This window comes from Clytia hemisphaerica, unplaced genomic scaffold (assembly GCF_902728285.1).
Source record: "Clytia hemisphaerica strain Z4C2 unplaced genomic scaffold, Clytia hemisphaerica genome assembly, whole genome shotgun sequence".
Lineage (NCBI taxonomy): Eukaryota > Metazoa > Cnidaria > Hydrozoa > Leptothecata > Clytiidae > Clytia > Clytia hemisphaerica.
In genome coordinates, this window is record NW_027103262.1 from 324187 (window position 1) to 336806 (window position 12620).

The 12620-nt window shown below is 36.0% G+C and overlaps 1 protein-coding gene across 1 annotated transcript in view; it reads left to right on the forward strand.

The window, feature by feature from the left end:
- Window positions 1–12620, forward strand: part of LOC136799782 (trichohyalin-like) — a 63401-nt gene that overhangs the window by 30654 nt on the left and 20127 nt on the right. Inside the window, exons 25-32 of the mRNA XM_067056493.1 lie at window positions 3894–4093; window positions 5344–5485; window positions 6020–6175; window positions 7445–7654; window positions 8224–8420; window positions 8670–8780; window positions 9047–9281; window positions 11242–11420. Coding sequence (XP_066912594.1) covers window positions 3894–4093; window positions 5344–5485; window positions 6020–6175; window positions 7445–7654; window positions 8224–8420; window positions 8670–8780; window positions 9047–9281; window positions 11242–11420 — 1430 coding nt within the window. The remainder of the gene's footprint in view (window positions 1–3893; window positions 4094–5343; window positions 5486–6019; window positions 6176–7444; window positions 7655–8223; window positions 8421–8669; window positions 8781–9046; window positions 9282–11241; window positions 11421–12620) is intronic.

Consider the following 12620-nt stretch of genomic DNA (forward strand, 5'->3'; position numbering starts at 1 on the left):
AAACGTCTATTCACCAATTTATTAAAAAATTCAAATTGATTAGAAGTTCGTTGTGTCTCTGTTGTGTCTTTTCTCTTGCCCATTCTCTTCTGGATGATGCACCACCCTTCTACGACACCAATATTGTCGAACTTTCGTGAAACAAGTCAAATATACAATAGGATTCGAAATGAAATAGATCAATGTAGCCAAAAAATTTAATCTAAAAAGTATGTCCCGATTTTCAAAGTCAAGAGAAAGAATGAAGGTTGAGACGGTTACGGGTATAAGGAATACACACGTCCATATATTCAATTTGAGCACATCTTTGATACTTCTAGTAAGCTTAACAACAATATCCAATCTCTCGGCTTCGGTACCGTGGAGATTTCCTACCCTCGGCAGATTAGCTTCACTTTCATTACGCATTTTAATAGTTAATCTCCCTAAAGTTAGGATAATGATACAAGCCAATACCCGGAGGGCGACTAAATAAGATAACGCCCTATTGTTGGTATACCATCTGTTACGCATGGTTACGCTATTACTACCGTCTATGAAAAACAAACAGCTCAGTATGGTTATAGTTACAAACGCAAAAATTGTGATTCCAACATTGAACTTACTTTTCGTAACCAAGACGTTATAATGTAATGCAAATTTTACGGCCAGCCAACGGTCAACGACTATTAAAATGGTTACGGCTAGCGATACAGTATATGTAATATATTACGAGTATTATAATGATAATGTAATATCTGTTGTTATCCAAATCAAGTGTTACGATTATACCAAAAATGACGGTTGACGAATCGATAATCGATAATATTCGAATCAAATGATATTGATTTTCATTTAAACGAAGTTTGAGGATGATGAATTGTAGAAGGCCGTGCAATGCTAATGAAATGATCTCAAACGCAATATAAAGCATTAAATACGGTGTTTTTTCTTGTAAGATAAAATGGCTGGTATCGTTGACGTCTACTGATGTGAGGTTATCCATGATTTTTGATGCTGCGCGCATCCCTAGAATTGATATTGGATATCGTGTATGAAGTTCCCTTCCGAGAGTTACTGGACTACACGCTTTTTTTAATAAGAATATTTTCTATAAAAAAATCAGGGTGAAAATCGACTAAATCGTAAGAATACCCTAAGAATACCCTATAGGGTGAATTTCACAGAATTTGATAAGAATACAGTCATTTTGTATTTGGTTAACAGGAAAAATTGCTTTCTTTGCTAGAGATAAATTAAATCTTAAGGAAGAAATGTAATTTTAACCCAAATGTTCACTCAAAAGTCCAAAACTCTCAAATTGATCATTTCTCATGTTTGTAAAAAAGTCAAGTCTAAAAAAGTAAGAATACGTTTAGAATAGTTCACCCTCAATTTTGGCAATTTCTTAAGAATACCCTCATTCAAAGTACACTATTCTTATTAAAAAATGCGTGTATTGATTACCTGTGAGTAACAGAAGAAGCAAAACTTTTTCAAAATGGTATCCTCGATACGTCATTTTGAAATAAAATCGGAAGAGCTAGAAGAAGGGAATTCACGATTCCCAAGTTTAAGTTAAGTTACCTTAAGGGAACTAATTTTTGCGGGAACTAAATTTTGCGGTTTTTGCGGATTTAGACCCAAACCGTAAAATTAAGTTCCCGCAAAATTTTTCAAATGCGAAAAACAAAGGTCGAATAATTCACAGTACGGCTCTTATTTTCTGTCAAGTTAGAGATCTGCAAAATTAAGTTCCTGCAAATATTAAAGTATTAAATCTTGAACTGCGAACTGCAAAAATTTGTTCCCGCAAAAAATATTTCCCTTAAGTTAGAACGAAACAGACACGTAGAGGTTAAGAAAGGTTAAGAAGAGAATTTCTTCTTAAAAATTGCAATAAATTTCTTTAGTTTGGCAGGTTTCGAGGTAAGGTCAGTCGGATGACGGCAAACCAATTTTTTTAATTCAGCCCAACCCAAACAAACAAAAAAAATTCAAATACAAAACTTTAGGTGGAATAAAATCAATATAATATCAATTTTTGTGGACTTGTTCCTATTGGAATTCGCTAAAACAGAATTATTTTTTTCTTTTCTCATTCTTTTTTTCATAAAAAAAAACAAACTTAGAATATACTTTTAAACTCACTATGTATCAAATATAAAAAACTATTCCAATTTAGTCTACTTGATCCTTCTCTTAATTAATTGCTGAGTTTATGTATGTGTGTTTTTGCGACCATAGTCATTATAAAAACACTGGTCTGGAAGGCTTTTGTTTGATTTTATTGTTAAAAGATGGAGCTTACGTACCAAAATCGATTTATTTTGCAAACTTTTTGATCATGTGATTAGAAAATAGACCAATCCCAAGAGGAAATTTTGGTAACGTGATCAAAAAGTATGCAAATCGAAACAAAAAGCTAAAACAATACATTGCAAGATCGGGGTTTTTTATAATGACTATGTTGCGACGAAGACGGTAAGTTTCTAATTTGACTAGATCCTGACCAGCTGAGGACGACTTTTACCGTCCTTGATTTTGCGGGTCAGAACTGCGAGTTATTCCAAATCGCTTCAGTCACTTAACCGTCCTCCAAAATGCAAATACATAAACTCGATAATTGTTGAGCCAAAGCAGAGAGGCATTAAATACCATTTTGAAGTCTTTGTTATGACCCGGCTAGGGATTGAACCCGCGGCCGAATGCTCTACCTACTTTATACGCTTGCTTTTATATGTTTGTTTTACAGTTAAATAAATTAAAACGTTTATCAGTAAAAAAGAATAGAGAAAAGCAGAACAAGAAACAAAGTAAATTTAGGTAAAATTAAAACCTGTGAAAATGTTATTGCAAAAAATTAGAAAGTTTACTTTCATGAAACGCGTAGGTGAACCGCCTTTTAACATTCAAACTTATTGTAACAATCAATTGCTTTTTACAGCTCCAGATTAGGAATAAGTTTTTATTAAGTTCACCTTTTTTTAAGAGGGAGTTTCCATCCCGCACTGGACAAAGTGTCAAATCATCCTAATAACATTACTACGTGAACGTTGGCTGGACGTTTTTCGGCAGATGGATCTAATAAAGGACTCTGATTAAATTCACTTGGCGGAAATTATTTGCTTAAATACTTTTTTTCTAGAATATAAGTATAAGTTCAACTTAATACTGTTGCTAAAAATAGTTTTCAAGTAAAAATCATCGGTTTTAAAAAGTTTTGACGCAGAAAACACCTCTCCCTTCTTCTTTATTTCCCTCATAACATCTCACCTTTTCCTTTCCCGTTTGCTTCTTCGCAAGACTTGACCCAGCGTCTCAGATATTTTCGATGACATGCATCATTTTCACGTATCTTTTATTACGGCAGTTTTAGGCCTTTTCATAAAATAGGTTGAATTCATGGATATATTGAAAAATTGAACATAGATTTCTCAAAACCTTGGAAAAACTACCAAAATTTTGAAAATTTGGCAGTCTATGAAGCAATGAAACTAATATGTACTACCAAAATCAATTTTATTTACATTTCGATTTTTGAAATATCAGGGTCGTTCGGGGCCGTAAAAAAACTAAATCAAATTGGTCTCGCCTAAGAAATGTAAATAATTACAGCCGGCGCTCTTTAATTCAATTTTCAAGGGGAATTGGATTTTCATCGAATAAGGAAGCGTATCGAATAGTAGAGCGTTGTTTATGAGAGTTTCTTGTTAACAGTGACTTTCAAATATTATCGAATAATGGAGCACATCGAATAGTAGAACATCGAATCAGAGAGCGTCAACTGTAGTAACAATTTACATGTTGATTATTATTCGTATTTCCCGAGTACATGAAATGTAAGACCCCTTCCCCTTGATTTAGGTAGTTCAAACTATTTTCATTTTATTCCTTTATATTTTCCCTTATAGAAAAATTTTGACGCGGAAAAAGAAGCGCTTATGGGAATGTTAAGCAACGCAGATACACGCATGAATAATGAACGTAAACGACAATTGGAACTGGCACGTTTGCGTCGTGAAGCACGAAAAGCCCAAGCCGAAGAAAAGTTTGACGCGGCTGCATTAGTTTTGGGTGCAGCCAAATCCAACCAAGCCGCTCTTGACGCTAGGTAAGAATGAAAAGAGTGGTTTCAATTCAGACATCCCGAAAACTTTATGACCCGAATAGATGGCTAAGACTACTGCCCTTCCGCCCTTCTTCTCTTTACGTAGGAAATAATCGCCATACTAATTTCATCGACAATACAGTTTTGACAAGCAATTTAAACTTGTAATGTTGTTGTTATGTTTTGTAAACAGTGGAAGTTTGAGCACATTTTAAGCGATAAGAAAACGAAATAGCAGCCCTTTTAGGGAATTGACTTCAAGCCCTGTCCGAAATTATTAATTTATACCTGATCGGGGAAAATTTCGTCGGGGAAAAGTGACAAAATTTTGGCCAAGTGACGAATATTTTTCCCCGACGAAAATTTTCCCCGGCCTTAATGCGTTTACCAACTACCAGCATGTGACGAATATTTTTCCCCGACGAAAGTTTTCCCCGGCCTTAATGCGTTTACCAATTACGAGCAAGTGACGAATATATTTCCCCGACGAAAATTTTCCCCGGCCTTAATGCGTTTACCAACTACCAGCATGTGACGAATATTTTTCCCCGACGAAAGTTTTCCCCGGCCTTAATGCGTTTACCAACTACCAGCAAGTGACGAATATATTTCCCCGACGAAATTCTCCCCGGCCTTAATGCGTTTACCAACTACCAGCAATTGACGAATATTTTTCCCCGACGAAAGTTTTCCCCGGCCTTAATGCGTTTACCAACTACCAGCAAGTGACGAATATTTTTCCCCGACGAAAGTTTTCCCCGGCCTTAATGCGTTTACCAACTACCAGCAAGTGACGAACATTTTTCCCCGACGAAAGTTTTTCCCCGGCCTTAATGCGTTTACCAACTACCAGCAAGTGACGAACATTTTTCCCCGACGAAAGTTTTCCCCGGCCTTAATGCGTTTACCAACTACCAGCAAGTGACGAATATTTTTCCCCGACGAAAGTTTTCCCCGACCTTAATGCGTTTACCAACTACCAGCAAGTGACGAATATTTTTCCCCGACGAAAGTTTTCCCCGGACTTAATGCATTTACCAATTACGAGCAAGTGACGAATATTTTTCCCCGACGAAAATTTTCCCCGATAAGGTATACAGACGAAAGTAAGACGGTACGGGGCACAAGTAACCATTATAGTTATAAAACAAACCCTTACAAAACTAACAAAATGTCAAACTTTTCCATTTCTTGTTCAAGAGAAGGAACCTGCCTTTACTTCTTTTTGAGCTTCTAGTGTTTTTGTGTTTTAGTCTCAAAGGTGCCCGAAACCGTCAAGAGCAGTTAGCCCGTGAACGCATACAAGCTTTGAAGAATAAACGACAACAACAACGAGCAGAGTCTAGTGAAACTAAAGAGGATCCTTCTGAAAGTGATGACCCAATTCAAGTCCAGGTACAACTTGTTTAACTTCTCATTGGAAAGATGATTATGAAAAGTGGAGCCCCAAATCTGACCTCTCCAGCAGTGAATACGCGATTTTTTATAAGAATGGTGTAAATCCATTTCATCATGGATATTCTTAACTTTTTTGGGAAAATCATCCTAAAATATTCTTACATCATTCTTAGGTTAGGATCCTAATTCAGACTAGATTTAATATTTAGTACATACGTCTCACGCATAAAATGGCATTTTTGTGGGAGTGAGCCTTACTTGGGAGTAATTGACAATTTATAATTGAAAATGCTCTAAATGGGGCATTCTTAGCTTGAGTAGCAAAATTCCACGATGATTTTATTCTTATTGTATTCTAAATTTTTTGGCCATTTTCATCATGGACATTCTTATAAAAAAAGGCGTGTAAAGAACAAATTGAGGTTGAAAGCGTTTTAAAAACAAAGAACAGACAGTTCCACTAAAAAATTGATTTTTATGAAAAAACATTACTTCCCTTCAAAATTTAATATTTAAATCTTTTAATTTAAGGAAAACATCCTATCAACAATGGAGAAGCATCATTCGAACGAGAGAGAATTGTTGGTGGAAATCACTTCATTACAACAACAGCCAGATAGCGAACATCGCAAGAATGTCAAGGAAATGTCACCAGACCAACAGAATGCTAAACTTTTTGAACTATCGGTATTCAAAGTCTTACCATATTTGTCCAATCATGATAATTAAGCAGTTCTAGCATCGGGCTTTTCCAGAAATATTCCGTACCCCTCCCCCCCTGTTGAGGGTATCGGATATCCAGGGGGTACGTGACTTCGAAAAAACAATATCCTCAACAGTGGGGACAGAAATTTTTCTGAAAAAGCCCATTAAATTTTCATACATAATTTGAAATATTTCTATCCTTGACTTCAATTAGTTTAGAATGCAAGACAACTAACTCTAAGCATAGAGGTATAAAGAAAACAGGAGTTGAATGTGTCGGTAATTGGTCGTTAAAGTCTTTTGATTTCTTTTATAAAATGTATCAAAAGAAATTCTAAGCTCGCCCGATGAAATAAGACTTTTTAGTAGAACTCAAGTTTGCTCTGAACATTCTAATAATCAGTATTGAAGATTCTAGCCTTTTAATATACGAAAATTAGATAAAACTTCGTCCACGAAACAAATTTATGTTCCATTTCGCTATCCGTTCAATTTTGTTTTGAAAAGATATTTTCTCAAGCCAGAAAATGAAAAGTTCTTTATAAGCACACACGATTTCAGACTCAATTTGTAGACATAAAGTCGCTGGAGAATTTTGGAGGAAAGTATCAAGCAATAGAGTTCACCTGAAAGAAAACATTGATCGAAAAATCTTATCATTTGATGAAGGATTGCCAAGTTTACAGGCCTTTTTTTAGTCCAAATATTTTCTTACACTGATGTCAGAAACAATGAATCTCGTCTCATCTAATTTCTAAAGCTTAAATGAGCCAATAAGATTTAACCTATGGATAAAAGAGCTCATTAAAAATGCACGATATATGAGATTATGAGCATGCATACATCGTAACTTTTTTAATCGTAGGGCGAGCTTGGTTACAATAGCATACTTCTCCTGTCTTTCTTTATACCTCCATGCTCTAAGAGAGAAAAGGGTTATGGTTAGCAAAACTATAGTACATCTTTGTACAAACTAGTAATAGCGAGTTTATGTGTTTGTACTTTTGAGGACGGCGGAGTGACTGAAGCGATTAGGAATAACCCGCAACTCTAACCTGCAAATCGAAGACGGTAAAAGGTTTACCATCGTCCTCAGTTGGCCTTTCGTCTCCACGATACATAATCACAGACACATAAACTCGCTATTACCTCACAACAACTATTATCTCATAATAATGATCATATTATCCTATAACACTCATATTACCCTATTACACGTATTATAAACGACTGTATCCTTGATTTTAATAGGAACTTCGTAAGAAAATGAATAAGGACGGTTCTTTAACAAATGAAGAACAAAAAAGTATTTTCGAAGAAGCAGCGGCTATCAAGATGGAACAGCTTCATGTAACAGATGACACGAAATCTGATGAAGAACATACTGTCAAGTTATTGGCTGATTTGCAAGATAAGCAAGATAGGGAAGCTTCCAACATTATGAAAGACCTTGATCAAAAGGTTTGTCGATAGAAATCTTCCCCCTTCAATGTACAAATGTACTTCAGCTTATCATGGTATGCACCACTGCAATGACTTTTAAAAATTAATTTTCTGTTTTTTTTTTGTTACCCATAAAATTGAAACTAGCCCACAGTAGCGTAGACAGGGGGTGAAGAACGATCTGCGTAGGAGAGCAGATTTTTACGACAAAGCACTTAGGTATTCGTGGTATAAAAACATGATTACTGTGCCCTTAAATCTGCTCTCCTAAGCAAATGTTCCTTCACCCCTGTCTACGCTACTGAGCTAGGCAATATTTTGGAATGAATTTGATGAGTAAAGAGCCATTTGTCTGATTTATACGTATTTACCTTGTCGATTAAAAAATAGTCCGTAGAAAGATCATTGGCAAGTAACGAAACTTTTCGCCGACAAATTTTTTACCGACAAATTCCACCCGATATGTTATGAAATCTTGTTACTGTTCCCGTTCTATATAAAAGCTGATAAATTTTCCAGCATTCATAATTATTATCATTTACTCTCTCTCTCTCTCTCTCTCTCTCTCTCTCTCTCTTGCACTCTAGGGTCTATCTACAATGAAGCAAATTTTGCAACTACAAAATAACGCATACCAAAAGAACACGAACGACAATTTAGCCTCGGTTCTCCTCTCACAACCTGTCGAACCAGTCACGGATGCATTGGAAGAGGAGCTAGTCAAAGCTTTGAAGGAAAAATATGATGCAGTCAAAGACAAAATCTTTGAAGAAGCTCTAAAAGCGTAAGTTAGGATATACCACTAACTTTAGTGCGATGATACCTTTCTTTATGCTTTTGCTTTTAGCACATCACGTGCTTTTGATTGGAAGGTTCTTAAAAAAAAACGAATTAAAAAATGTTATTTTCTCATTCTCAGCCTCAGCATGTTATTTAGTTGTTTCTTAAAAAAAAACGTGTACATGTCTTTCTGAGAGAACAATGAGCTTTTGTATAAATTAGGTTCATACAAAGTTTTCCACCTTATATGCAGGAAATTCGGGGAAGCCAAATGGGCAGCGATGAGTGAGAAAGAGAAACAGGAAAACTTGCTAGCTATGCGTGCAATGAACGAATTCAACCTTGATGATGAAGACTCGATAAAGTAAGTCCAATAGATCATTTTTGTTTTCATTATTTCCAATATTTCCGAATTCCCTGCCAGCATCTGAAAGAGAATTGGTAAGAGGTATGAAGGCATTTTTTTTAATCATGTAGGCTTTGAACCTAGCAATAGTTTTGGACGCTTTTTAACTGGTTTGTTGTACCGCATTTGAAATAACTATTCCTATGATTTATTCTTGACTCCATCACCTTGCCTGTTTTGTTGTTACCCAACACATGTTTAAAGCCTTCTTATTTTTTTCTTAGTAACCTTGACTCGATTGCCTTGCCTGGTATGGAGAAAATTATCGGCAAAACACGAGCTAAACAAGACAAAAAGATGCGCGAGAGAATGGAGAAACGGAAGCGAGCAAAAGCCGAAGGGAAATCGTTGGATGAAATTGAAAATGAGGAGAAAGAAGAGGATGAAAATACGGAAGCCGATATTCAAAATGGCAGCCAAGCTTTGGTGGACTTGCAAAAACAATATGAAGCTGATAAGGTGTGTTATAATTTTATCTCTTTAGCTTACTTTTCGTTTTAGAAACCAAAATTTTGAATCAAGTTCTTAAGACTGCCGTGCCCGTTTATCAATTTTGACTTTTCGATAAATTTGTTTTACTATCTATCTCTATATACCAAAAGAATTTCATATTGTCTGTCTAAAATGGTAGATGGTAGATCAATTTTTTCTCGAATTTGCAGGAAAGGAGTAAGACTTTTTACTATTCTTATACACTGATAATACAGTTAACGCTCTCCAATTTGATGTTTTACTGTTTGATAAGTTCCCGTTTTCGATTTAAATTGAAATCACCTTTAATCTTCCTGAGAAACTAATTCAAATTCCCTTTAAACCAGGGGGGGGCACGCAGTTACTACAAGACATGATGTGTAGTAAGTGCTTTTTCAATACTTTTTTCAGGACCACCATCCTTTGCAGTTACTACACCTTGGTAGTAACTGTTTTCAGAAAAGATTTCCAGGTACCACCCCTGTTTTTGAGTGATTTCATCAAAAACATGCTCGAAATTACCCTAAATTGCGATTATTTTTCAACTTAAAGCCATTTTTGTGCTAGATTTTCTTTTAATTTACTTGGTTAACAGCTTTTGAGAACATTTTAATGATAATTAGGGAAAGCATAATTTCAAAGTTGGGTCTGAGAAAAATTTCAAAAATTTTTTTTCGTCCATTTATAACAAAAATATTTTTTTTAACAAAGAATTTTTTCACAAAAAAAATTATTTTTTGTGAAAAAATTTGAAAGTTCTTTAAAAAGAATTAAAATATAAGCACTTACTACACCAAAAGTGCTAGTTTTAGTGTTTGGCACCACCCCCAAACAGCAGTTACTACACTGTGTAGTAACTGTTTTCATAGCTTCTGAATACAGTACCACCACGGTAGTGTCATACTGTCTTGTAGTAACTGCGTGCCCCCCCCCCCTGTTTAAACCGTCTTGTTTCTGCCAAACTATTATTAAAGGGATAATCAGATGGTCAGATGGTTGCCAAGATTGAGATATTTCACTACTGAACCTACAGGGAAAAACAGACTGTATTTTTCCTTACCCAAAACTTTAATAGTGTTTCTTAATCTCCAACTCAAATTCTTGGTTTTTAAAAGATCTCAAAAAGTAGTCGACATGTTTTTTTATGGATCTCGCATCGCGCTTTCCAGTTTGTTATTGTAAACCGAGTTGGCTTACAAACTCACAAAATTCCGAGAGACATTTGCTTTCACTTTCGTTTATTTGTTTATGCGGACCGTTGAGGAGCAAATTTTTAGTATTATCGCCGTTTAAACGGTTCCGAAGAAAACCTTTCTGTCAGGGGGTTTAGAGTGTAAAGTCCTGCAAACCATTTGTAAATTATTTCTAGCACTTTTATACTTTATTTTACTTGCCTTTTATCATGTGAACATAAAACCATGAAGATTCCTATTTTGAGTCAAGAATGTCCAATATACACTGTCGATTATCTTTGAGGAAATTCTACTAGACCCCCTGAAATATATCTCACCTTCGACAAGTCAGACAAACTTCTCAGGAAGTTCAAAAAAAAAACAGTGGGACCTTTCGCGGACCTTTCACGTTGGAAAGAGCTCAGAATTCGAAAATTTAAAGTGGAATATCCTGACATTGACTTGTCAGTTGACAAAACTACTTGGGGAATCACGTTTTCTCATGTATAAGAACAGGTACCCTTAAAATCTCAGACCATCTGATTATCCCTTTAAATCAAGATTTGGACCGTGTTCTCACGTGACGGTTCCGTTTCGATCCGAAACGAAATGAAGCCATTCTATTGGTTACATTTATATGTTACGTCACTTCTAACCAATAGAATGGCTTCATTTCGTTTCGGAGCGAAACAGAATCGTCACGTGCGAACATGGTCTTAACTCAACTAAATTTCGGTATGTATGAAACTCTATTCTCCCTTTTTATCATTTCACAGGATGCGATTTTGAGCATGATGAAAACAACGGCCTCAAAAGAATCCAGTGAACGAGAAAGACAATTAGCATTGGCCAAGTTGAGGCGAGACGCCATGAAGATCAAACGAGAAGAGAAATATGATGGGGCAGCACTTGTGTTGAATCTTGCAAAAACAAATCAAGCCAAGAAAGACGCTAGGTATTTTATGCTTATTTTTATATGATGCTGTTTTTCCCTTAAAAATGATGGTTATGAGACTATTTTTCTGTTTTTTTTCTTCACCGGAGGTTTCAGATAATTACCGTTGCCTTACAACCCAACTTGCTGATTCAGAGGATGATTAGCTTAGATTGGGTAATCTGATTGTGAAAGTAACTGGTATAGCCGAAAATAGGTGTTGCGCTACAGATCAACATTCGATCAAATGGAAAAGGGGATAGGCCCCTTCCCGTTCATTACTTTTTTAATTCTACATAATGCTTGGGTAAAAAACAGTAGCGTGTTGAGGAGGCAATTGTAGTAGATTTTGATTAGACGTAGCAAGCACGAAAATTGTTTGGTAGTTTTTCTTTTTTCGTTGAAAACTGCCAGTTCTAAGATGTAAAAAAGCAAAGGGGCGCCAAAATTAGTAATCAGAGGCGTATTTCTTTCGCCCTTTATATTTTGGGCGCCCCCCCCCCCCAAAAAAAAAAGAAAAGTATGCGCCCTCCACCATTAAGTGAAAATATTAAACTGTAAGAGCAGTGACTGGTTGAAATTAACGCCCGGAATCTCTGAGTTAACAAACTTTTATTTATACGAAGGTGGTGGTAATGATAACTCGATATCTATTTCCTTGTCATTTCCTGATCTTACTTTACTCTCCATTAAAGATCAATGGCTGAAAGAGGCCCCAAAAATTCGAAAGTTGGCAGGAATAAGGCTTCTTTGTAATTGAAAAAATTTGGTGTAAGAAAGCTCAAACAGCTTAAAAGATATTCTAAATAGGAGAAACTTAGTCCGCATAAGACCACAAAAACCACAGCGAGCAGTTTCGATCAATCTCTCATTTTGGGGGTGAGCATCCTCTTTAACCCCTGGTGAATACACAACACTTCTCTTGCTTTGACTTTTCGCAATTCATTGTTGATAGTAGTTTTGAAAAAATTCGTAAAATAAAACGAAGCGCCGCAGGCGAAAAAGAAATTACATTGCACTTATAGGTGTCAAAGGGCGCCAAATCGCCCAATCAAACATCAAAAAGAAATTTGGCGCCCCCTTGAAAAGCTTTTTTGGCGCCCCTCTTAGGTCTTTCTGGGTGGTGCACTGCATACCCTGCACCCCCTGCCAGGCCACCACTGCCTGCTACCACGCCACTGGTAAAAAACTTTATCATACCTATAGATCGAATGTCTAAAT